This window comes from Maylandia zebra, linkage group LG1 (genome assembly GCF_041146795.1).
Source record: "Maylandia zebra isolate NMK-2024a linkage group LG1, Mzebra_GT3a, whole genome shotgun sequence".
In the NCBI taxonomy this organism is placed as follows: Eukaryota; Metazoa; Chordata; class Actinopteri; order Cichliformes; family Cichlidae; genus Maylandia; species Maylandia zebra.
In genome coordinates, this window is record NC_135167.1 from 6,398,357 (window position 1) to 6,424,721 (window position 26,365).

Below are 26,365 nucleotides of genomic sequence, written 5' to 3' on the forward strand. Positions count from 1 at the left end.
TTGTTCACCACAGAGTTTCTCAAAACTTCCATGATATCCTTGCAGTGGGCATTAACACTGCGTACGGCCATCAGACTGAAAGGTGCCTTATGCTCTTTGGGCTTCCAGAAAGTCACATCTCTGCGAGTACTTGGCGACATGTCAAACGGAGAGGTAAAGACTGGTTTACACACACAGAGAATTCACTTTACCTGCACTGCTGTGAAAAGTGGCCTAGTCAAAGTCTAGACTTGAATCTAACTGAGATGTGTTGGCATCAATAAGTCTTTCATGCTTGAAAATCCTCCAATGTGGCTGAATTACAACAATTCTGTTGAGAAGAGTGGGCCAAAATTCCTTCGGGACTCATTCCCATTATTACAAATGTTTGATTGCGGTTCTTCCTCTCAAGGGTGGCATAACCACCTATCACTTTTTCATGTATGGACAGGTACATTTGGAGAACTTCACCTTCATAAATTAAAGCACAATTTAAACACTTTGTATTTATTTTGGTAATTTTTGTCTAATATTAAGATTTGTTTCATCCTAAAGAAATGCATGAGACAATAAGATACTTTTTCAGTAAATCTTCTCACATTTGGTGTATTATGAAAAACAGGTGAAATATAAGGTTTCGTTTTCTCATTTTTCTTTCATCTAGATTCTTAATATTTTGACAAATGTTGGACACAATGTTTTTGAGGCAGTTGTGAATGGGAGCTTTGTGATGTCCACCCCTGTACTCTTTGTTGCGGGCATTTGTTATGCCTGGAACATTCTGGGCTACACTGCAATTATTGGAGTCCTCATCTACGTCATCTGTATTCCCATTGAGGTATGTACATGAAGTTAATAAAGTGAGATAGATAAATACAAAAAGGGCTCTGATTGAGGTAAGCATTACAGTCAATGTTGTAATGTAAAGTTGTAATGTAGATAAACTATGAAAGAATTTGCCCAAACGTAATATTGGGCATGTAGTTTAATATGCTGAAACCTGTGCTGTGAGGTCTAAGTCATCATTGAGGAATACCCTTACCTTCTACTTTTGGAATCTTGGCAATCAGGGGACTAATCATTTTTTCTTCTTCTTTTCTAGTATCTTGGCATATCTCACAAATGTATTCAAGACAAAAGCAATGGTAATAAAAGACAAACGTGTTCATACAATGACTGAGATTCTCAACAGCATTAAGCTAATCAAGATGTACGCCTGGCAAGAATCTTTTGAGATGAAAATTGCAGGTAAATCGAGCAGCTGTTTCCCATTTGGCAGCACTTTCCATTTATCTAGTAATATCACATATCACACGCATTATTTATAGACTCCCATTTGTTTAGATACAAAATCAGGCATGTAATCTTGTTACTAGATGCAAAAGAGATGATGTGAAATGTTTGAGTGCTATGGATGTGTGTTAGGGTGCGTCTACAAAGAATGATGAAAGTAACAGACTAGGCAAACAAACTTTCTTTCTTACAGAGTTGAGGAAACTTGAAAAGAAACTAGTACAGAAGATCCTTGAAATCCAGATTATTAATGGCAGCTTGACCATGGCCATCAGCACCATTGCCACTGTTTTCACCTTTCTCATCCACACTTTGTTGGGGTTACCACTGAAAACATCTGATGTAAGTAGTAGCACAGCTCTGTAACAATATTATGCAGTAACACAGCCTCTGTTAGCATTTCCACTCGGTGATTTGGAGAAGTTGTGAGTAGAGATGAACTGAGAAGAAAACTGCGAGAATTTTGTAAGAAGGCTTGGTCTACTGACAGAAAAGGTCTAACATATAAATTGAGGATTGTTGTGTTGTGAGATTATAGTGCAATATTTTCTTCCCAGGCTTTTACTGTTGTTGCCATCTTCACCTCCATGAGGTTCACCTTTGCTCTCATGCCGATTGCTGTGAAGGCCCTCACTGATGCTTTTGTGTCACTAAAACAACTTAGGGTAAGCTCTTCTTTTTGGTTCTAGTAGTAGTAGTAGTAGTAGTAGTAGTAGTAGTAGTAGTAGTAGTAGTAGTAGTAGTAGTAGCGTTTCCACTTGTTATGGTCTTTCTGTTCATTATTAAGTTTTCTTTAATACACTTTTATCACTGTCTAAGGAGCTTGGAAAGAAAAGTGTCTGGACTTCTTGAACACGTTTCACCTCTCATCTGAGAAGCTTCTTCAGTTCTAGGGTCAAATGGTGGAGAGTCCCAGATTTAAGCCCTGTGGGAGTGTCCCCCCCAAGAGGGATAATGAAACCCCCAAATGATCAATGGTCATGAGAATTTGCATAATTAAGATTAAGGAACTGACCTCCCAGCCCATTGTTCCTTCAGTGGGCTGGTTTCAGTCATTATGCAAATGTACTGTTTATAAACTTGGGGAAACCTGCAGTCAGCTGAGACTGAAGAAGTCACTTGGATGAGTGACGAAACGTTTCTACCACTTAAAGAACTTAAAGAAGTCCAGACGCTTTTCTTTGCAAGCTCCTTTGACTACGATGACCTGGATGACTGAGAACCTTTCGGGTGAGCTCATTGTGAAACCTAGCCCCACCCTATCATGGGATTTCCTGAGGTCAAATAGCCCAGGATGTGAGTGGGCACAGTGGACATAGATGGCTTCTTTCACTCCTCTTTCAAACATCTGTCCTCTATTTCCAAAATGTGAACATTGGCATCCTTGAAAGAGTGACCTTTGTCCTTTACATCCTGGCCCAGAAGCTTCTCGGATGAGAGGTGAAACGCGTTCAAGCAACTTAAAGAAGTCCAGACACTTTTCTTTCCAAGCTCCTTAGACTACGATGACTGAGAACCTTCAGACACACTTTTATCACTATTGTAATATAAGTACAATTTAAGCATTGCTTACTTGTGAAGTATTTCTATGGAAAATAATTGGTTTTGCAAGGCAGCAACTCATTTAGACATGTAGACACAGTCAAGATGACCTGATGGAGCTCATCCAGTCAGATCAGGGGATGGTACAATACCACTAAACATCAAAATGTTGCTTACCATTGTAAAAAAGAGTAGAATGCCTGTCTATAGGATAAGATAACTGCTGACCTAGCTAAGTTTGCCCTGCAGACCTACCCTGTGGCCACACTTTGACTTGTTTCCCTATCATACCTGTGCCACAGACTTTAGGTAGAGTCATAGTTATTATGTGTCCTTTTTGAATTTCATTATTCCTTTTGCATTGATGCCAGACTAAATGTAAAGGAGTAGTCTCACACTCACCACACACTCATGTGAACCTCTCCAAATCTTGTCCTCTACAAACCAGTGAAAAAGGCCATGCTGCTAATCACAAGCTGGATTTGTATTAATCATGATGCTTTTAGGACTTGCAGTACAGTATTTTAATTCATAATCTTTTTAGTTTTGTTAAAGTTGTTACTGCCATGGATCTTAGAAATCTGAAAAGCAAAATTGGTAAAAACCTGAATGATGTAAATGCACTGTGACTGTTTCAGAAAATCTTACTCATCCAGAATCCTGAGCCTTACCTGACGCAGATAGCAGGCAGTAATTCTGCTGTAGTGATGAGAAATGCTACACTTTCATGGACCAAACGCAGCCAGTCAGAGTCACCGCCCAGAGCAGCTAATGAGGTGACGGAACACAATATGGACGTGCCTTCTCCGAATGAAAATGTTGAGACCTTACCAACCCTCAGAAACATCTCTTTTACACTACCCAAGGTGTGATCAAATAATAACTGAAGTTATCAAGACTCTGCTGGATATGAAATGATTATCTCTGTGATATTTCCTGAAGGGAAAACTGCTTGGTGTTTGCGGGAATGTGGGTAGCGGAAAGACGTCACTGATTTGCAGCATTTTGGAGCAGGTTTGTTTCTTTTGTATGCTCTATTGTTTTGTATCTGTCTGCATTTATTCACATTATGTTTTTACTATTTCTAACTTTACATTACAGTGACATTAGTTTTTTGGCCTGCTCACTTTCCTTTTAGATGTACCTTCTTCAGGGCTCCATCACAGCTGATGGGACATTTGCGTACGTTTGCCAGCAGGCCTGGATTTTTCATGGAACTGTTCGAGAAAATATTCTCATGGGGGAACCTTTTGATCAGGCCAGGTAATTTAAATCCATCTTCTTGCATTTATGGCTGCCATCTCCTCCTTGTCAACCACCACTTTGTCTGTATAGTTAATCGAGGCCCTTTCGAACTGCATGTCCCCAATCTGCCCTGGGAGGCACAAAAAAATCAAGTTGGATACCTTCCATGGAACTTCTAACGGTTTTTATTTTGACATTCTGAAATGTTGGTGGAAGGTTCATAGTCAACCAAAATGAGGTCCTCTTGGTTTTCTGACAGTATCACCTCTACTGCCAGAGATGGTAAAAAGCTTGGCTAGGAACCAGTGTTTGCTGTAAACTTTATCAATTCACTTTGTTTCAAAATCAGATTTCCATAAACTGCTGCTGAGGGGAAAACGGTTTAGGAATAAATTAATAGCAGTCCTTTAAAATATGTCAAAATAGCATAACTGAATTGATACATTTAATGCAACATTTTGCATGAAATCCTTTTTCTTGTTAAATGATTTTGGTCATGCTTTACTGTCAGCAATTGGTAAATTGGACTGGAACTTCTGTAACACCTTTCTATTCAGGTGAGCACACAAAGCATTTTGTTCTTGCACACATCCAATCACATACACATTTATACAGTGTTTAACATTCTTCATTTATAACATTCTTAGACACTCACTCACCCTTTGATGGATGCATCAAGGGCAACTGGGGGTTCAGTATGTCGAGGAACTCGGGTTAAATTCAGTGACCTCTTGTTCTGCTAACTGAGCCGCAGTCACCCACAAGTTATAATTGGCTGAATAAATGACTAGCTCCCATCCTATTAAAATATACTTCGCTATAGTATTAACCAGTTTGTTGCCTTGTACTGCTCCCCAACAGATATGACAGAGTTGTGGATGTCTGTAGCCTCAGAGCTGACCTAAGCATCCTGCAATATGGTGACCAAGCTGAAGTGAGTGCTTTCCAGACCAACAGGGGAGTGTCACACACCGACACAGGGGTTTTTAAGTGTATTTATTTACCCCACTCACTTAAGATGTAACTCAAGCTTGCAAATTGATGCTACAATAAAGTGGAAGGATTAAATTGTAATTTAGTATTAATCAAAAGTTCACAATATTATAAATATCCTTTTTGTGGGCAGATTGGAGAGCGGGGTCTAAATCTATCAGGGGGACAGAAGCAGAGAATCAGCCTGGCAAGAGCGGTCTATTCCAACAGGGACATTTTCCTCCTTGATGACCCACTATCTGCTGTTGATGCTTATGTGGGGAAACACATTTTTGAAGAATGTATAAAGAAAGAGCTGAGAGGAAAATCCATCATACTGGTTACACATGAGCTCCAGGTAGGAAAACGTATTCAATTATTATGTAGTGGAGACTGGGCTGTCTGGGCTCAAAAGCACCTTTTCCTTTAGTACCTACTCTGACTCGCCTCGGATCGACTGGTTTTCCATTGTAATCTGGTACTACATGCGTGGTTGTCGTCATACCAAAGCGTCTAAGTGTCCGGTGACGTAATTAATATACAACACGAATGCTACAAAAAAGATGGATGTCAAGGCAAGAAATATACCTGCTGCTGCCAGCCAATCGGTCCCATGCAGTGTTACAACGTCACATTTTAGTACCTGCTCGGATTAACCCCAGGCAAGCAGGTACTGTGGCCTAACTGAAAACTGCAAGTCAATCAGAGTAGGTACTAATGGGAAAACAGGCTATCGTTTAAAGCGGTGGTTCCCAAACTTTTTTTACTGGGCCCCCCTTTGTTTTACAAGAAAACTGTTGCTCCCCCCCGCACAAAAACATCCTCCAACCACACACACACTCATATTTTGTTTCCAAACTCATTGCGGTTTATTTCACACCTCAAACATTTAGTAAACGATTAAGCAAATGCAAGTAATCTGCAATAAATTACAGGTAGCAATGAAATAAACTACGAACTCTTGTACGCTACGTCCACACCTACATGGGTATTTTTGAAAACACAGCTGTTTCTGGACGTTTGGGCCTTTTGTCCACACGTAAACGGGGTTTCGAATCACTGAAAACTGAGATTTTTTTTTTTTAAACTCCTTTTTTGCGTTTACATGTGAACGAGGAATACGGAGTTTGTCACACAACGTCAAAGGTGTGTGCCTTTTTTCACGTCACGCTGTGCGCCACGTTATTGTTTACATGAGATGAATTGCAGAATGGAAGATAGTCAGATTAAGAGTATTTTGTCTCTATCTGCAGGTTACTGCAGTTACATGTCCCTCCATTTAGAAAGGCAGAGGCGTCACGGTGTAATTATTTTACTTGTTTCCATTTCCTGTGTAATAATATTCAACATTGCTATCAATACATTTTTCAAAAGATGCCTCTTTGTGCAAAATGGGTTCAAAAACATAAACAACTGTGGGATACTGTTTGTCTGTGATTTGAACCGAGAGAACAAATCGTGGCAGGAACGACCTGATATTATTTGTATCCCGCTGTAACTTTACTGTATAAAGAGCTAACATCTCCAAAATGTCAGGAGTAGTTAGTCATTACAGCAAGCGTTTGTGAACTAAAAAATCAAGAATGTGGGATACTGATTTGGAGAGCCCAGCGCATCCTCCCGACGCAGGGAAAACCAATTCTGCAGGGGAGAGCTACCTCGGCACTTGTGCAGGTGAAACCAAATGGCAGATATGCTTCACCATATTTTCTAGTCTTTGGCTTAGAATGAAGTTGGTTTGGAAACATATTCAGCGATGCTTCATCTCCTGCTTTGCGTTTGTGTGAGAGCCCCGTCAAAAAACCTGTCCATTATGCTAGCAGCGTCCAAACGTTCTTTTCTTCTTCTTCTTCCCCCCCCCCCCCCCCCCCCCCCCCCTTTTCATATTGGGCGGGCCCCACACTTTGGGAAGCTCTGGTTTAAAGAAACATACCTGAGTACGTATGGAAAACCTACATATTTTGCTCATGAGTTGTAAGGTGCAATTTTTCCAAAGAATAAGGATTTGTCACATGCCAGTAACGCACACAACTGTTTAGAGCTCTAACCAGAGTTGAGCTGGTTTTGATAATTTGTTCTTCCTTGTGGCTTTTAGTATTTGGAGTTCTGTGATGAGATCCTGGTTCTGGACAATGGAACAGTATGGGAGTCTGGAAACCACAGGGATCTGATGAGAGCCAATGGACGCTATACTCAGCTCATCAGTACCTACCAGATGGAAGAGTCCAAAGTAAGGGTGTCATGTATCATGGTTCTATTACTGTCCTTATTATTGAAACAAAATTGACTGTAAAACAAAGTGTGCGTTCCATAAGTGTCAATGTTTTAAGCTTATCCAGACTGAGCTGTAAGACTGTCCTTGATATATATTTATTTATTTTTATTTTTCTTCTGTCAGGCCAAGAAAAAGAAAGCTGGGGACATGGCACTAGCATCATTTATTGATGGCCAGTTGGAAGAGATTGACCTCAGACATTGTGCAAGCACTGGCACTGAGAATCCTGGTGTGAAAACATGGAAGAAAAACATTTGATTTAAACTGACATATTTTCCCTGAAGAGCAAGTTTAAAAAAAAAAAAAAAAAAAAAAAAAAATTAATTCAGATATTAGATGTCAGCTAATAAAAATGTATTTTTCTTTTTCATTCTATAATGATTTGTTTGTTTGTTTGTTTGTTTGTTTGTTTTTGTTTTTTAAGCCGCTGTCCCAGCTGGTAATCAGCTAGTGAGTCAGGAGTCCTCTACAAAAGGTGCCATCTCCTGGAGAACATACTGCACATACTCCCAGGCACTTGGAGGTCTGTTATTCACACATGGAATGTTGGGGTTATGTATGAAATTAAATTGCATATTTTCATTTTAAATGTTTTTTTGTTTATAAATTTTTTTATCAATGCACAGAAAGTTATTGCATGTCAGTTTTTAATTTATTTTTAACTTTAAAATAAAGGATTCGATATTAGCCTTTTTACTGGTGTCAAACAAGCTTGGCTATATATACTGGGTTCTAAACATCCCCTCACAACTGCCAAGACACTTGTTAACAACTTGGCAAAGTCAAGAATTGTAGTCTCAAAGAAGATAAACCACTACAACGCTTCACAAGAATAGATTTGTAAGACCAAGAACTACTCCAGACTTTGGTTGTTTAGAGCAAACAAGAGAATCTGTCAGATATTACAATTCAAGTCAACATAACATATTGATCAGTAGCTTTCATTTGTTTTCCCCCCCATATAACTACCACTGAGTACACTGTAAATTCTTCCTCTAACTCCTGTTTCCCAATGCTGCATATGCTTGTGGATACATTATTATGAGCAATAATGCACAGCCAAACTTGTGATGCATAAACTGCTCATTGTTGTTACAGGCTACACAGTTTCTTTCATTATCCTCCTGAATATGTTCCTGTTGGCAGGATCCACAGTCTTCAGCAATTGGTGGTTTAGCTTCTGGATGGCAAGTGGTGATGGGGTGAGAATTATTTCATTCCTTATCACTGTCACACACGTTGAAATAGTTCTCTGTGAGCCTTCAACTCACAAGAGGGTAAGAAGTCATGCCTTTTTTGTGGCTGTTGTGCAAGATAAACTCTTTCTGTATTTACATTTTGCTACGTAAAGCTGAGTTGATGTTACATCATCACTCATTGGTCTTCTAGCTCTCCTGCTGGTCCACACTTACACGCTCCGCCTACTGCCAATATCTCAAGGTTGGCTTCATCAGCAATCAAGTTTTTTTCTAATTGCCAGTTATTTTTGAAAATGTTTATTTTGGCCTAGTCCAAGCATTTCTCATTGAAACAACTTGATGTTTTGATCTTCTGTTGGTTTTGTCACTTAGTTTTGGTCATTACACACTCACTCTAGTTTCCATGCACTTGCCCCTTAAAATACTTGGAATGCCTGAGGGTCATCTTTCAGCTTGAAGACAGTATAAAAATTTCAGCAAGGGTTTTAGCTGTCACTTGAGTAAGCGTCATCCCTGAACCATAAGAAATCAGTTTGAGGAAATCTTGAGGAAAAGTATTTGATGCTCACAAAGCAGGAGATGAAATCCTGTGGTAACTTTGTATGTCTGAGTGTCAAGAACTTGAGTGAGAAGTATCGTGATTTAAAATCCAGAGAGCCACACATTATAGACCAAGCCTGGCAGATGTAGCAAGCGAAAAACTGTTTCTGACTCCTCAAATTCTGCTTATTTCTAGTTTTAGGAAATGATATTTAATCATTCGTTTATGTATACAATGACTTTGTCTGACTTCACTAACTTTTCTTTTTTTTAATTAATTTATGTTTTTATTTCCAAGTAACACAACTGCAGTCCAGGGAGAAATCTCTCAAAATCCACACCTTCACTTCTACCAGGTTATTTATGCTGCAACAGTGGTTGTCATTGTTGTACTTTCCATTGTGAAATCCATAATCTACACTTATTTCACCTTGAAGGCCTCCTGCAAATTCCATGACATGCTGTTCAAAAAGGTACTGTGAATTCTCAGCACCATAGAAATCTCTGCTAGTCACCATTACACATGGTCATTTTAAATATGGATAAGGGTTTACTTATCACAAATGTATTGAATCCAAAACTGGGAACGTTTACTAGCTACAGATGAACTGTTTGTTTTCCTATTGCAGATTATTGATAGTCCAATGAGTTTCTTTGACACAACTCCAACGGGCCGACTTCTAAATCGTTTCTCTAAAGATCAAGACGAAGTGGAAACTGTCCTTCCTCTTGTCATGGACTCTTTCTTACAGTGTTCTCTACTCGTCGCATCCACAGTTGTTGTCATCTCAGTTATTTTCCCCGCCATGCTTGTAGTTGGAGTTATTATGGCAGCTTTTCTTGCCTTCACTGTCTTGTGAGTTTATGCTGGTTAAATCTATAAAACACAGTTACTGAAAGTAACAGGTCCTCTAAGGTACTATATATCTGTGCCTTCTCTGCAGTGTATTCCAGAGGAGTATACGTCATATGAAGAATCTAGAAAACATCAGTCGCTCTCCATGGTTTTCTCTAACCACCTCAACTTTGCATGGCCTCAGCACCATCCATGCCTATAGTAGAAGAGACAGCCTTATAGAACAGTAAGTTTCTGAAATTTGTTACTAGGCTATCACCTCTTGCTTTTGCAATGTTTTTGATACAACACATTGTAAATTGTATGTTTCTTTGGGGCGGGGTGACTGTGGACAGTGGGATGTTCAAAAACTCCTGTTTTATATTACAGGTTCAATATCTTGACTGATATCAACTCCAAATACCTTTTCATGTTTAATGCTGGCACACGTGCATTCGCCTTCTGCCTGGAATTAATGGCTGCTACTACGACGCTGTTTGTGGCTCTCTTTGTAGTGCTCAGCAGTAATGACTTAATCAGTCCATCCTTGAAAGGCCTCGCGATATCCTATTCCTTGCAGGTACATTTGGACAGCACATGAAGCCATGTTCATTTTGCTTTTCAGACATGGATTTACATAATTTTCAAACTTATTTTCAGTTGACAGGCATGCTTCAATATGTAGCCAGACTCTCGATAGAAGCGGAAGCAAGATTCGACTCAGCGAAACGGCTCCAGGAATATGTCACGGTCAGACTCATGTCCTGAAATCATTCACCTGTCATTGTTTTGCTGAGACCAAGGCCAGAGTTCATTAAACATGCTACACACCCATCTGCTTGATCCCTGTAAACTTTTAATTGTGTTTGCAGGATTGTAGGTCTGAGGCTCCCAGGCATGTTAAGGAGACTCAGATCCCACAGGACTGGCCTAGCAGTGGGGGCATCACCTTCGTAGACTATAAGATCAATCAATCAATCAATCAATCAATCTTTATTTATAAAGCACTTTTCATACAGAGAAAATGTAGCACAAAGTGCTTTACATAGTTAAAAGCAGCCCACCCCACCCTCCAACTCACTCCCCACACTCTCAATACACATATATCCCCCCACCCACACACACATACACACACGCGCACACTTAAAGAGTAAAAATTGGGCTGGGCTCGCATGAGCCAAGTGAGGAAACACTATAACAGGGAGCCGTCTGCACCGGGAGCCGGTCACAGACCGCAGCCTCCAGGCTGGGCACACAGCAGGAGGGAGGCAAAGGAGCCCCCCAGCCAGTCTGAGAGGACCCCAGAGACCCAGCAGCCACGGTCAATAACAGCCCCGGTGCAGAGAGCGCCCTCCGAGGAAACACTGGAGATATGACGCAATACAATATATATAGGGTAAAATGATAAAATAAATAAGAACAGGATACAATATAAATATAAATAGAATAAGAAGATTAAAAAACGAATAAGAATAAAATCAAACAAATATTAGGTAAATCCTAAATTAATAATAGAATAACAGGATAGAATAAATAAGCATAAAATAAATAAACGCTAAGTAAAAGCTAAATTAAAAAGGTGGGTCTTGAGCCTGTTCTTAAAAACATGTACGTTCTCTGCGGCCCTGAGCTCCTCCGGCAGGCTGTTCCACAGACGAGGACCATAAGATGAGGTACAGAGAGAATGCACCAATTGTGCTGAACGGTATTGATTTCCACATTCAACCTGGAGAGAAGCTGGGGATCGTGGGAAGGACTGGCTCTGGTAAGGCTCTGGGTTCAGTAGCTGTTTCTCTTGTTGATTTCATCTAGTCTTTGGGTGATGATGATTTACAACAATACACCCTAGAAATGATGATAAATACATGAACTAGTTTTTCAACATCACTCTGAGACAGACAATTTAATCTTAGAGTGTGCAAATATAGGAAGGCAGTCCTACATAGTTTGTTTAATATCCTCAATGTTACTGGAGGCCAAGGTAATGTCATCCAGGGTATCTGGCCATGTTTCTAAGATAAGGCAGTGCACAACAACCTCAGTTTTTTCTGAATTTAGAAGCACTTAGAGGGAATTAGAGGTGATCCAGGTTTTAATTTCTTTAAGAGATTCCTGTAGTTTAATTACTTGGTGTGTGTCAACAGGCTTCATAAGTCTGGGTATCATCAGGCAATGAAAATGTATGCTATTTATAATAACACTGCCTAAGGGAAACTCTTATAATGTAAACAGAAATGGTCCCAACACAGAACTCTGTGGAACTGTATCAGCATCAAACGCTGAGGTCTAACAAGTCAAGAACAAAGAGTTGACTGTAAGAGGCCAGAAGAAAACCATTTGCCACCTTCACTTGTTCCATTTCTGTACTGTGAGCTCTGAAAGTTGACTGAAACTGCTGTTTTACTTTGAAGAATTTTTGAGATAAAGTTAGCCAATTATAGGCCAGTCTCTAAGATAGCTGGGTCAAGTGATGGCTTTTAAATAATGGTTTAATTACTGCCACATTAAAGGCCCGTGGTAAATAACTTGTTAATAAAGATAAGCTGATTATAATTAAGATGAAGATTGGTTAATAAAGAAGATTAGTTAATGGTAGGAGGGCTTTTTCTTTTTTAATTGTTATTGTTGCTATTATTCCCCCACCCCAACCCTCTAAGATAGATGGCACCCCTGCCTACACCTGGTTGTGCTGAAAGTTTAGTGATTGACTCTAAATCCTCCCATATTCCTGATTTCAAATGATATTTTATGTAGCACATTTTAATGTAAATTTTAACAGTTTTAGGTTAATTCAGCTACTCTAATCTGCGGTTTGCATCTGTAGGAAAATCGTCTTTAGGAGTAGCTCTATTTAGACTTGTGGAGCCTGCAGCAGGAACCATACTGATAGATGGGGTGGACATCATGTCCATTGGCCTGCAAGACCTGCGTAGCAAATTGTCTGTGATTCCTCAGGACCCTGTGCTATTTGTTGGTACAGTCAGGTAACCTTGGCCAACCCATAAATCTCACATTGGTCTGACCACTGTGGATCAGTAACTGGCTAATGACCCCCATCCCTGCAGGTACAACTTGGACCCCTTTAATAAATACACTGATGAGGAGATCTGGGCAGCGCTCGAGAAGAGCTACATGAAGGACTCGGTATGTTTTGAGTGCAACGTAAAAGTTGGTACATTTAAAATTCCTATACAGCCCCTTTTTTTTTTTTTTTTTTTTTTTTCTCTCTGCTCTTTGTATACATTATGAATTAGGATAGTGGAGTGGAGCTGTAATGTGATTTGTTTCCTCAGATCTCAAAGCTGGAGGGGAAGCTTGAAGCACATGTTATGGAGAATGGAGAAAACTTCTCTGTAGGCCAGAGACAGCTGATCTGTATGGCTAGAGCTTTACTCCGTAACTCCAAGGTCAGAGTGCACTTTTTTGGGGGGGGGGGGCTTGATGATTTGTCACCTGGCTGGGACAATGCTGCCACATACTGCATTCACTGATGCCAGTCAAAGCAATTTCCTGTGACTCTCTGTCAATATGCTCTGCACTGTCCTTAAACATCGCAAATCTGTCCTGATTTAAATTTTTTCCCCTTGAAGGTCATCAGTACAATGTTTCGATTCCTCTTCAGAAGTACCCCTAAGCCTTAAAAGCCTGGTAGGGTATTGTTGTCACGCCGCAGGGCAGATGGACAGGATGTACACCTAAGTTTGAATGCTACTTGAGATTGAGGTGACGTAGGAGCGTCAAATTGAGACCATAGACATATTTACTAAAAATCTCAGACGGAGTTGAATCTCAAATTTCTAAAAATAAATATAAAAACTTGAGAACAAGGTGATGTAAGATTTTGAAATTTGTACATAGGTGTGTCTGCTAGGAGGCTGAGTGGCACCACTGGCAGTCACCAGTATTTTCTTTCTGTTTTTTCCTCTTTACATGGCCACTGCAACATAATCTTCACTCGGTATCTGTTGGAGAGGTCTGCCACCCTGTGGCCAACTTCCTTTGGAAAAAATACAAAAAAATAACTTAAGACAAAGGAAAATTATTTTTACGGACTTCTCCGATTTATCATGGCACTTTTCAGAAATCCAAAATTAGCAGCCATGCTCAAAATGGCCCAGAGGTGAATGAGAATGGTAAATGGCCTGTATTTGTATAGCGCTTTACTTAGTCCCTAAGGACCCCAAAGCGCTTTACACCACATTCAGTCATCCAGCCATTCACACACTGGTGATGGCAAGCTACACTGTAGCCATAGCTGCCCTGGGGCGTACTGACAGAGGCGAGGCTGCCGGACACTGCCGCCCCCGGGCCCTCTGACCACCGCCAGTAGGCAACGGGTGAAGTGTCTTGCCCAAGGACACGATGACCGAGACTGTCTGAGCCAGGGCGCGAATTCATGGGGCCCCATGACCGTGAATGAATGAGAGGCCAAATTGAAATTGGTTAAGGGTTATGATTATTATGGACCTGTTCTTCAAACTATTCTATAATGTCTCATTTGTATGAGATTGCTAATCGCCACATTTGTATTTAGAAAGTATGGGCGTTTTATGTATTGTGACATGCTGTCCTCCTTTAAAACTGTTTTTGCTTATACTAATGGTCTGTCCTCTTCTTGAGCAGATCATTCTTTTGGATGAAGCCACTGCCTCCATAGATGCAGAGACAGATGCTCTGATCCAAAACACCATCCAAGAAGCCTTACGTAATAGCACTATGCTCACAATAGCTCATCGGCTCAGCACTGTGATGCAAGCAGATCGTATTCTGGTCATGGACAATGGACAGGTAACAACCCCAAATATGCACAGATTAATGTTGTGTCATCTTATGCTTACTAATTGCTCCATATGACAGGTGGCAGAGTTGGATGATCCAAATACACTGAAGCAAAAGCCATTCTCTATGTTCTCATTACTGCTGACTGCTTCAAACACTGTAAATTTGTGAAACAAAGTAAATCTTGAAACCAAAGAACATCTGTGGAGTAGGCACATGTATTTAGATTACTATTTTAATGACTATTCTGTATATTTAAAAATGTTAATTATTTTATTGTCTTTGTCTTTAAAGTTTAAATCTATAATTGTGTATCTATAATGTGTTGTGTTTTTAAAAAATCTACAGTAAATAAAATGTTGTAACAAACTGTAAAACCATGTTTTGCCAACTTACTGCAGTTATATTCTAATGTTGCTGACAAAATGTTGAGTTAAATTATTCATAATTTAAGAGTTAAACACATCCCCATCTTATTAGCTTTTAGCCTATTGCTTGTTTTTGCATGCATCTGTTATTGCATAGCATCTTAATTTATTCCACCAGTTAATGGACAACTGCACTAAATCAAATGTAAACATTCAGTGACGCGGTGGTGGCTAAAAAGATTTGTTTACCAAAATGTGGGCTGGCAGACTGGACTTGTTTGAGAAGTCTGAAATGAGTCAAGCATAAAATTTGACCACTAAAACATTTTTATTTTTCTGTTCAGAAATGCAAGTAAATAACTGTCATTTGGGTTCCTTATTGAAACACACACAAAGTATTTAGTAAATATGAGGATTCGTGAATGACAATCATTGTATCCCCCAATACAATGATCAAACTAAGAAGAGCAGCATACACAAAAGCACCCAACATTCTTAAAACCAATTACAAAGTCAGCTTATATATGCCCTGGAGTGCATCCATTGGCTATAGGACTCAGAACTCAGCCAATAGGATCAGATGGTGTGAAGGGTGGAACTAAGAGGTCGGGACCTGTCACTCAGCCAATAACTGAGTTTTATTTATGCTAGCGCTAGCAGATTTTTATTTGTTGTGACATCTTTGAGTTTTTCATTTGTTTTGTAAACCACTAACAATGATAAATTGCTTGCTTTTCTTTTGTCATGTGCCCTGTATATGTGTTGTCTCCTCCACCACCTCACCTTTTAATCCCGAGCCTTAGAAGTTAAAAAAGAACAAAATCGCTAACATTAGATTTACTAGTTGGAGTAAAACATCTGAAATTGTTGTTTTGTTTTTAATATAAAGATATTTGGCATAGATTTACATTGAAAGGTTAAGCATGCTAGCTCTCCTCACAGCACCTACAGGTGGTGTTAATGCTGTAAAATCTCCAGTGAAAGCCGTGATTTCTTCCTAGAATATATTCTTTCCAGCTGCTTTGGAAATACACTGCTGATAAGAGATTTGTTGGCTTTATTATTTAACTGTCCTATGTCACCAACTGTCACTCATGAAACAAAACTACAATTTATTTAGTTACATTTGCTGAGTTTTGGGCAGCAGCTTTGGTGACATGCAGCAGGATGCAGCCAGCAGGTGGCAGCATATAGATACACTTGTAACCCCAATTCATCCATACGTTTGTTAACTGCATATCCAGCATAGGGTTGCTGGTGCCCTCATAGCCCCACAACCTGTTTAAAATAAAGGTAATCTCGCTGTATATATAATTTCTTTTTTTAAAATACCAATTAATACTGAAACACAAATTTAAGTAATTTATTAGCACAGATCTTATCAGGGTCATCTGTATATACCTACACTATGAAATTTACCATGGTTTTTTTTTTTTTTTTTTTTAAATGTCACACAAAAAAACAGGATTTAAATTACATTTAATAGCAGCAAAGAAAGACTTGGCAAATACATAACATAATTAAACTATAACGTGCATAAGAAGTCATCTCATTCGAAATATGAAGAGAAACCCAGTAAAGTACAGTGCTCATTGTTTTGTATCAGCAGACAGGAGAGATAAATGCATAGTTTTTGAACTTTGTAAATAGTTATGTTGTCTTTCCTGCACTGTTATCAGTTTCCATCTCTGCTGCTCAGTTACATCTCATACAAGCACACCAGAAAAGAGTGTAGTATCACAGTACAGACTTCGATATGGCTGTGTATATGGATAACTGTTATGAACATGCCCAGTGACTACTATGCAGCAGTTTTTTGGTTGTCCTTCTGTTCAGGAGTTTACTGTATTAGCAGCTGTCAGGAGTGATGAGAACAGAGAGTCTGGCCGTTGCTTCAGCACATCTGGATGGTCTAATTCTGCCACCTGTCGAACAGAACACTTAGTGAGTTTAAGTTAAAGATTGTGTAATCATCTTTGATTTGTGTTCATTTGTGGGTTGGTTTTTTTTTTGTTTTTTTTTTTGGGGGGGGGGGGTTTGGGTACCTGTCCATTGTCCATGACCAGAATACGATCTGCATGCATAACAGTGTTGATGCGATGCGCTATGGTGAGCATGGTGCAGTCTTTAAAGGCCTCTTTGATGGTGTTTTGAATGAGAGCATCTGTTTCTGAATCGATGGATGCTGTGGCTTCGTCTAAAAGAATAATCTGCCAAAAAATAACCAGCGTAATGGTGGTTAGAAAGAAGAAAGCGGTGGATGGCAAAAGTGTCATAAAATACAAAAATGTTTACAGTGCTTATGTTATTATACACTTTGAATGCACGCAATGGTAAATAATTAATGGAAATATTGGTAGAGGCATCACAAGCTAATGTGGCAGCAGTATCCCAGCCAATAAACTGTATTTGCAAATTAAATTTAGTATCATCAAGAAGGTGTTATGTGTGTACACACCTTGGAGTTACGGAGTAGAGCCCTAGCCATACACATCAGTTGTCTCTCACCAACAGAGAAGTTCTCTCCATTTTCCAACACTGGTGCCTGTAGCCTTTCTTCCAGCTTGGAGATCTGATGGAACAAAATCATATTTTGGTACTGCCATTCATACCCCTCAGGCTAACAGAAAGAGGATATTCGCAGCAAAAAAGCCCACAAAATAAACTACAAAGTCGTATAATCCTTGCCTAAGGCAAGGCAATCAAAAGTTTGAACTCTTGTATGGAAAGACTATCTGCAGTTAAACAGGAGCAGCATAAGGATGCTGGGACGGTGCCTCGGGCTGGAGAGCCAGTGAGATTGGCTTGCAACCCCCATGCTAGTCTTGGATTAAGGACTACTACAGTTCATTTTTGCCAGAAAGGAATTCCTGAGCAGAGATGGGCAGTAACGGGTTACTTGGTAATTAGATTACCGTTACTTTCCCGTAGAAACGCTGCGTTACCTTGTTACTAAACCCGTGATTTTTTTTTTGATTTTTTTTTTTTTTGGCGAGAATGTCTCATGACAGTGACGTAAGCGAGTGCGACGTTCGTGACAACAGCTGTGTGCAGATCAACAATGGATCATATATCGAGTGCGGGAGAGAGTATGAGCGTGCAGCGTTTAAAGCGTGGAAGCACTGACCTTTAAGTTTGATTCCATAAAAAGTGACAAAAACATTAGTGTCTGTTGTGCGTGTTCAGCGAAAAAAAAACCCCTAAACTTCCAAGCAAGCACCGAGTGCGCTATGACGTAATGGGAAATTCACAGAGAAACTCGCGGATTCTTCAACTGACTGGTGCGGCACACCTGCACCAGGGTAAACCTCCGCCTACGCCACTCCTGCTTTACAGGTGAAAATAGAGCAGAAGGACTGCTAGTCTTTGACTTTATTTATTTTCTGCTGTGTTTTACTTGCATCTATTTGAAAGAGTGAGTGTTAACACAAAAAAACATTTTATTTTATGTGCTGGAATGTGCAGAAAATAGGTTTAAATGTTAAACTAATTTCTTCCAGTCAGAGAATGGTGCATATAATAAAATTTTCGCTTGATGCATAAAGTTAAAAGATTAAAACTGATAAAACAAGTTTAAAAAATTTACTTTTCCATTTGATTACATTTTGTATGATGGATTATGCAGAAATTAGATTTGGGCTGAAAGAGCTATTGCTTTATTACCTATTCAGGTTGTAAATAGTGTTTTTTAAAAAGTAGCTAAGTAATTAATAACTTTTGAAAATAAGTAATCAATAAAGTAACGGGATTACTTTTGGGGGAAGTAATCAGTAATTAGTTACTGATTACTTATTTCAAGTAACTTGACCAACACTGTTCCTGAGTGTATTCTGTGATAAACATTTAGACATGCCAGAACCTTATCAAACTTGTTGTAATAAAAATCTTTAGGGTTTATTACTTCCAGGTTCACGGCATGAGCGCAACATTAGTCAGCATTAGTGGTGCCATTAATAACTGCTAGAGAGTTGTTTTCCTCTGCGGAAAAACATGTGCCTGGACAGATGGTACTATAATTGTACACAGAGGAAGGTGAACTAAATGTAGGGCACTGGAGGAAATTTTCAATGCAAAGATAAAGTAAATATGCAGAGCTCGTCAGAGAGTAAACAATACTGGCCAGTGGCAGAAAAATTGTTAAAAATCTAATAACTGATAGCTAATTAAAGGAAACAAAGAACAGAAGTAAAACTAAATAAACGTCATGAACAACATGAACATAGGATGTGTCAAAAAAATGAACATAAAATATATGTTTGGCTCTAGGGCTATTCCATTTTCTTTTAGGGCTATATCAGACGTGTCACAGAGACTGCAGTCTTACGCGTTGTGGGTTTTAGTTTTTGTCAAAGCAAAATCTTGGATAAAAGCAAGTGGCAAAACAAACAATAAGACTATACAATACTGATAACATACTGAGTCCTTTATATAGGTCTTCTCCAGTGCTGCCCAAATCTCCTCATCAGTGTAGTTATTAAACGGGTCTAGGTTGTACCTGTAGGAAAAACAGCTCTTTAGTGACTGACATGCAGGAGTAAAATCAGTGTGTGATTCTGTACTTCTGGTTCACTACCTTACTGTACCGATGAACAGCACAGGGTCCTGAGGGATGATGGACAACTTGCTGCGCAAATCCTGCAGGCCAATGGACATAATATCAACTCCGTCTATCTTTATGGTTCCTGCTGCAGGCTCTACTAGTCTGAATAGAGCTACTCCTAAAGAGGATTTCCCTACAGACACAAAGCACAGAGCAGAGTAGCTGAATATTACACTATAGCTGTTGAGAAGAGCTGATTAAAATTGTAATCTGCACTATGGAATAATTAGGAATTCACTGCTATAATAATTACAACCCTGTTTCCCAAAAAAAGGAAACTGTGCAAAATGAGCCATGCATGTCATGGCGGAGGCTCTGCCGAACCCCTGAGACCGACTCACCGAACCCCTAGGGTTCGATCGAACCCAGGTTAAGAACCACTGCTCTAAGATTAAATTGTCTGTCTCAGAGTGATGTTGAAAAACGAATTCATGTATTTATCATCATTTCTAGGGTGTATTGTTGTAAATCATCATCACCCAAAGACTAGATGAAATCAACAAGAGAAACAGCTACTGAACCCAGAGCCTTACCAGAGCCAGTCCTTCCCACGATCCCCAGCTTCTCTCCAGGTTGAATGTGGAAATCAAGGCCGTTTAGGACGATTGGTGTATTCTCTCTGTACCTCATCTTATAGTCTTTGAAGGAGACGCCCCCATTGCTAGGCCAGTCCTGTGGGATCTGAGCCTCTTTAACATGCCTGGGGGCCTCAGATTTACAATCCTGCAAATAAAAAAGTTTATTTTTTGAGTGAGGCAAACAGAGGGAATTTGGGGTTTGGTCTTGGCAAAACAATGAAAGATGGATCGTTTCCGGAGAGAAATCTGACCATGATGTATTCCTGCAGTCGCTCCACTGAGTTGAACCTTGCTTCCACTTCCGTTGACAGTCTTACTACATATTGAAGCATGCCTGTCAACTGGACAATACGCAAAAGTTCTAACAAAACACAAACACACATTTCAACATGACTTAGACGTATAACTCTGCTCTCCTTATTTACCTGTATGGTATAGGTTATGGCCAGGCCTTTCAAGGATGGAGCGATAAAGTCATTACTGCTAAGCACTACAAACAGAGACACCAACAAGGTCATAATAGCAGCCATGAAGTCCAGCCAGAAAGAAAGCCACCGGGTGCCAGAATGAAACAATAAAAAGTGATTGGAGTTGATGTCATTCAGGGACTTGAACCTACAATATGACACAACGACGTGATGAGAGTTGAGAGCACCGATCAAAGACCACATCATTTACAGATATTTACAGAAGAACACATTATTTACTATTACGACCAGTAATAGAGAGACTTTTATTTGTTTCTGTGAAAGAGTTCTGGTGTCTTACATTTCTATGTGACTGTTTCTTGTGTTGTAAGCATGGATGGTGCTGAGGCCCTGCAGTGTAGAAGTCGTTAGTGAGATACAGGGAGAACGGCTGATATTTTCCATCTTCTTCATAAGACGAATACCCCTTTGGAATAGGCTGCAGATAAATTCAAACAAATGTTGAGCAAACTGTACCTTAAACAACTATCTGCTCTCGCACTAAGACAATTTTTAAAACTTAACTCACAACAGAATGAGGGTAAACAAAGCTCCCATGATGACTACAGCCACAAGCATGTATGGAAAAACGGATGTGATGATGATAATTGTGAATGTGACGAGAAGACAATACTGCAGGAAAGAATCCATGACAAGAGGAAGCATAGTGTCCACCTCCTCTTGATCTTTAGAGAAACGGTTTAGAATTCGGCCTGTTGGAGTTGTGTCGAAGAAACTCATTGGACTGCCAAAAATCTGTGAGAGGAAAATACAAACAACAAAAATAATCATTCTTTGAATCATTGAGCAGTTAATCTGTGTTTCAATTGGTCATGTTGGATGGTAAACACTGGGGATTATTTCTTGGTACCTTCTTGAACATTGTGTTGTGGAGTTTGCAGGAGGCCCTCAAGGTGACGTAAGTATAAAAGAAGCATTTGATGAGGGCAAGTACCACCATGATGAGCATCATCACACCATAAATCGTTTGGTAATAGTGCAGGTCTGGATTTTTTGAGATGTCACCTGGATCTGAACCTGGGTTAGTCGATGACTTCGATAAAACAGACAAAATATCTTTTGTTAGTGGAGAGAGAGTGGACTTGGCGTGTCTATCGTTTCAGTGGGTCTTTCTTGAACTGTCATCTTGAGTGACAAGACACAGCTAGAGAGCAGTTTTCTAATACAGCAGTGCATGGAAACGAATTTCTTTCCAGATCCAGAATTTGCTAAATAAAGAACATAACACTCCAGCATGCAAAAGTACTGTTAAAGAACAATTTTTAGCAGTAATGGTGTTGGAGCATGGTTAGGGTTAGGCTCAAGCTAAACAAGCGTAATGAGTAGACTAAGATGTGCCAGTATTCTGTGTACTGATAGGCTGGAATAATACGAGAGTGTACCACTAAGAAATGTGCTAGCTGGAATATTATGTTCTTCATCACATTGGTTCTGCCCAGACCATTCAGTTAGCACTCTGTTCTTTACAGGTATGCTGGACCCTGTAAAAGATTCACACTGCAGCAGTATAATGAGCACATCCAATAATCTGATCTTAATAAGAACTGCTCAAGGCCAAAGAGCACTAACTCTCACAGACCTCACTTGACCACCACCTGAACTCATCACTAGTAAGTATTTGTGGGTTACTTAAAAGCTGAGATAGCCTGGAAAAAGCCAAAAATTCAAGGTTTGACCTTAAGTCCATTGTAACCCTCTAATTTTAAAGAGACTGGCTAACACGGGCAATCTTACTTGAAACAATGTACCTTCTGGTGCTTGTAATCATCTTTATTGGATTAACTTGTGTTAGGCTACACAGTGACTGAGAGCTCATAGTCATTTCACCCAAGCTGTTTATGCATGATGAGATTATTTTTGTGTGAATGCTAGAGAGAGAGGATTCTCACCCCATTACCCTTTCCAAGCCAGAAGCTGAGCCACCAGTTGCTGAAGGCTGTGGATCCAATCATCAGGACAATGTTCAGGACAGTGAGAAAGACGAGAATGTAGCCTGTAGCAAAGAGTTGCAGCACAACTATTAAGTACATATTGGTACATTATTGCTTAAAATCATGTAAATGCATGTGTGTGTTATATCAGACCTCCAGCTGCTTGACAGTACCGGTGGTAGGTTCTTAAGGAGACAGCACCCTCTGTGGAGGACTCTTGATGGACCAGCTGGTCATCAGACTTGACAGGAGCTTAAAACAGGGAAAATATTTTAATAGAGTCGTAACAGGATTAGTGACTTCCATTTGCATTGACATGCATCACATGTGCATTTCCATTATAAAAAATATTTAAAAAATCTAAAGTATTGCTTGGTGTAAAAAAGGGGATCACATAACAACTAAATATGTAATAGTGAAACAGCTGACAAACGGTGGGATGACACTCAGAATTAAGTGAACTTTAAAGACTTACGCTTTTGCTCAGCTGTTGTTTCATGATCCTTTTCATCTGACATGTCAAATGCTGAAAGGAAGAATAGAAGTAATTTTATCATTCTACTAATCACAAAAATTGACTTAAATTATCATTGTCCACATATTGTAAGACATAACTGCAAAGAGTTGAACCACAGACCCCTACAGCAAGGAAATCTGGAAACTGATCACTTGTATACATTGTATCCATAGAGGGAAGAGTCATTTTAAATAATAATAATGGCTTGGATTTATAAAGCGCTTTACAATGCCACTATTCATTCACTCTTGCATTCACACACTGGTGGAGGCAAGCTACGGTTGTAGCCACAGCTGCCCTGGGGCAGACTGACAGAAGCGAGGCTGCCATATCGCGCCATCGGCCTCTCTGGCCAACACCAGTAGGCGGTAGGGTAAAGTGTCTTGCCCAAGGACACAACGACCAGGACAGAGAGCCCGGGGATCGAACCGGCGACCTTCCGGTTACAGATGGGCCAATGAAGATGGGCCAATGAAGATGGGTCAATGATGCATATAAATATGATAGTAATGTTATGTCATGACCTTCACAGGTCATGTTTTTGGTACGAAGTCACAAGAACTTATAATATGGGTATATAGCAAAAACAGCCAGGTCAACAAGTTTGCTGCCCTGTCTGTTATTACTTTACAAGGCCTTGTTTTTGCTTTACAAAACTTTGACCTGTCCCTGGTTATACAGTTGCTCTTTAACAATCAAAAGTACTGATGTGTCAACACTGCACGTGCATTGGCACAGCAACATTTAGAAAGTGTCAGCGTCATCCCCCTGAACACTGGTCTCTGGACAGTGAAAAAACAAAAATCCCACCGTATTCAAAAAAGCACAACTAAATCAAATCAAATCAAATCACTACTAAAACATGTAAAGTCTGTCATGAATTCAAAAACACCCAAAAAGTTCAAATTATTAAAATGATTTTCTTCCTAGTTTTTTTTACCAGGGTTTGCCATCCCACTGTCTGCACGATATCTGAGCTCAACCTCTTTCAACTCAGGGGTATCTTGGGATGATAAATCCTCCTCTTCCCCTCCCTCCTCATTCTGAGTCTGACAAGCAAGAATATCAGGAACACAGCATTACAGCACAGCCCGTACAAACGTATAACCACAAATGGAATGATTTGTACCTTGTTTTACAACTGATCATTAAGTTTATTGTTTTTGACATAATAAAACAATAAAGAACAGGTGAGGTGGTTTGCAGGAACATAATAATAAGAATCAAAGATAAAAATAGAAGAGGTACAAGATGCATGCTTTTAATTTAGGGTATACTTACTTTGGACTGTTCCATCTGGTAATTGGTGATGAGCTGAGCATAGCGTCCGCTGGCGTTCATCAAGGTTTGGTGGTTTCCGGCCTCCCTGATCTCCCCGTCATCCAGAACCAGGATGTCATCACAGAACTCCAAATACTAGCAAGCATAAGTGAGAACAACTGTGGCAACAAAATCTACAGACCTGTTCAAAACTATAATCACATGTACGTACATATTTATGTCATTTGACAGATGTTCTTATCTCCAGTAGCGTGACTTACGAAATGGCTTAGAACTCACGGGTAAGAGCACCAGTCAAATACTCTTCCTCAGATTAGTGACTTATGATTAGTAGGTAAACTATTAGCCAAGAATGCCTTCTAGGTTTTTTCAGATTTGACTGAATTGGTCCAAAATGTCCATCCATCCATCTTCATCCGCTTTATCCGGGGCCGGGTCGCGGGGGCAGCAGCCTAAGCAAAGAGGCCCAGACCTCCCTCTCCCCAGCCACCTCCTCCAGCTTATCCGGGGGAATACCAAGGCGTTCCCAGGCCAGCCGAGAGATATAATCTCTCCAGCGTGTCCTGGGTCTGCCCCGGGGCCTCCTCCCGGTGGGACATGCCTGGAACACCTCACCCAGGAGGCGCCCAGGGGGCATCCTTGTCAGATGCCCGAACCACCTCAGCTGGCTCCTTTCGATGTGGAGCAGCAGCTGCTCTACTCTGAGCCCCTCCCGGATGGCCGAACTTCTCACCCTATCTCTAAGGGAGAGGCCAGCCACCCTTCGGAGGAAGCTCATTTCTGCCGCTTGTATCCGCGATCTCATTCTTTCGGTCACTACCCACAGCTCGTGGCCATAGGTGAGGGTAGGGACGTAGATTGACCGGTAAATTGAGAGCTTCGCTTTTACACTCAGCTCCCTCTTCACCACGACGGACCGGTGCAGCGTCCGCATTACTGCAGCTGCAGCCCCAATCCGTCTGTCGATCTCCGGCCCCTCCTTGAATCGCTACCTTATCGTGGTGGAGGGGTTTGTGTGTCCCAGGGATCCCAGGGGCTATGTTGTCTGGGGGCTTTTGCCCCCTGGTAGGGTCTCCCATGGCAAATTGGCCCTGGGTGAGGGACCAGACAAAGAGCGATTCTGAAGACCCTTATGAAAAGGACAGCGAGGGAACAGTTTACCCTGCCCGGGATAGGGTTACCGGGGCCCCGCCCTGGAGCCAGGCCCGGGGAGGGTGCCCGAGGGCGAGCGTCTGGTGGCCGGGCCTTAGTCCATGGGGCCCGGCCGGGCACAGCCCGAAGAGGAGACATGGGCCCATCCTCCCGCAGGCCCACCACCCGCAGGAGGCGCCATAGGGGTCGGGTGCATTGTGTGCTGGGTGGCGGCCAGGAGCGGAGGCCCTGGCGGACTGACCCCCGGCTGCCAAGACTGGCAATAGGGACATGGTCCAAAATGTCATATTTAAAAATACAATTTTAGACAATATGCATATTAATTTCATGAATATGTATATTCATATTCATGAAATCTGATTTCCAGATTTCAGAGTCTCAGACCAAGCTATGATCCATCAAGTAACCTGGTTAATTTTTCACTTTGGTTTTTATACAGATTAACAAAATGGAATATAGTGATTTTTATAAAACATTAACGGATGTTTTTCTATTCTTCCTGTCATGGTAAGACATGGCCTCTGACTGTAAAATTACAATATATATGGTCAGGAAAGTCTTCTTTTAACTGCTTACATCAGTTGTTCTTGTCATTTAGTGTTATTCTTTAGTGAAAGCACTAAAGAATGAAACCGTGTTCTTACCTGGAGCTGGTGTGTAACCAGTATGACAGATTTTCCTTGGAGTTCCTTCTTTATGCATTCTTCAAAAATATGTTTCCCCACATGAGCGTCAACAGCAGATAGAGGATCGTCAAGGAGGAAGATGTCCTTGTTGGAGTAGACTGCTCT

General features: G+C 40.5%; 2 protein-coding genes across 10 annotated transcripts; one reads left to right on the forward strand and one right to left on the reverse strand.

Moving 5' to 3' along the window:
- Nucleotides 1-52: 52 nt before the first annotated feature.
- LOC101482641 (ATP-binding cassette sub-family C member 12) lies at nt 53-22,904 on the forward strand. Of its 8 annotated transcripts, none has more exons than XM_076890566.1 (15): nt 53-153; nt 644-817; nt 1,082-1,227; nt 1,466-1,614; nt 1,830-1,937; nt 3,453-3,680; nt 3,757-3,828; nt 3,953-4,077; nt 4,921-4,993; nt 5,186-5,389; nt 7,127-7,261; nt 7,430-7,535; nt 7,731-7,829; nt 8,405-8,508; nt 9,344-9,482. In XM_076890566.1, exons 2-15 carry the CDS (start codon nt 747-749, stop codon nt 9,344-9,346), a joined length of 1,623 nt encoding a protein of 540 aa, XP_076746681.1. In that variant the 5' UTR covers nt 53-153; nt 644-746; the 3' UTR covers nt 9,347-9,482. The 8 variants fall into 8 exon arrangements, with proteins under 8 accessions (XP_076746681.1, XP_076746710.1, XP_076746739.1 ...); XM_076890595.1 differs by having other exon boundaries at nt 8,453-8,508; XM_076890624.1 differs by having other exon boundaries at nt 3,453-3,590.
- LOC143421179 (ATP-binding cassette sub-family C member 12-like) lies at nt 16,377-26,321 on the reverse strand. 2 transcript variants are annotated; one of them, XM_076890382.1, is made up of 17 exons: nt 26,219-26,321; nt 24,423-24,557; nt 24,082-24,190; nt 23,100-23,150; nt 22,778-22,876; nt 22,583-22,686; nt 21,544-21,726; nt 21,202-21,428; nt 20,974-21,111; nt 20,631-20,820; nt 20,457-20,546; nt 20,161-20,350; nt 19,601-19,760; nt 19,444-19,522; nt 17,486-17,599; nt 17,073-17,237; nt 16,377-16,952 (listed from the first exon to the last, which is right to left on the reverse strand). In XM_076890382.1, the coding sequence occupies exons 2-17, from the start codon at nt 24,480-24,482 to the stop codon at nt 16,860-16,862; spliced, it is 2,052 nt and encodes a 683-aa protein (XP_076746497.1). In that variant the 5' UTR covers nt 24,483-24,557; nt 26,219-26,321; the 3' UTR covers nt 16,377-16,859. The 2 variants fall into 2 exon arrangements, with proteins under 2 accessions (XP_076746497.1, XP_076746556.1); XM_076890441.1 differs by lacking the exons at nt 24,082-24,190; nt 26,219-26,321 and having other exon boundaries at nt 24,423-24,478.
- Nucleotides 26,322-26,365: the final 44 nt, after the last annotated feature.

What these genes read in the sequence shown, in the direction of transcription:
- LOC101482641 (XM_076890515.1), top strand. Translation starts at nt 9,327, where the DNA reads ATGTTTTTATTTCCAAGTAACACAACTGCAGTCCAGGGAGAAATCTCT. An exon ending in TTTCTTGCCTTCACTGTCTT is followed by an intron (nt 9,902 to 9,989) that starts GTGAGTTTATGC and finishes CCTTCTCTGCAG; the next exon opens with TGTATTCCAGAGGAGTATAC. An exon ending in GGCTCCAGGAATATGTCACG is followed by an intron (nt 10,631 to 10,752) that starts GTCAGACTCATG and finishes TTGTGTTTGCAG; the next exon opens with GATTGTAGGTCTGAGGCTCC.
- LOC143421179 (XM_076890382.1), bottom strand. Translation starts at nt 24,482, where the DNA reads ATGAACGCCAGCGGACGCTATGCTCAGCTCATCACCAATTACCAGATG. An exon ending in AGAAACAGTCACATAGAAAT is followed by an intron (nt 20,821 to 20,973) that starts GTAAGACACCAG and finishes GTCATATTGTAG; the next exon opens with GTTCAAGTCCCTGAATGACA. An exon ending in AGACCTATATAAAGGACTCA is followed by an intron (nt 17,600 to 19,443) that starts GTATGTTATCAG and finishes TTGTTCCATCAG; the next exon opens with ATCTCCAAGCTGGAAGAAAG.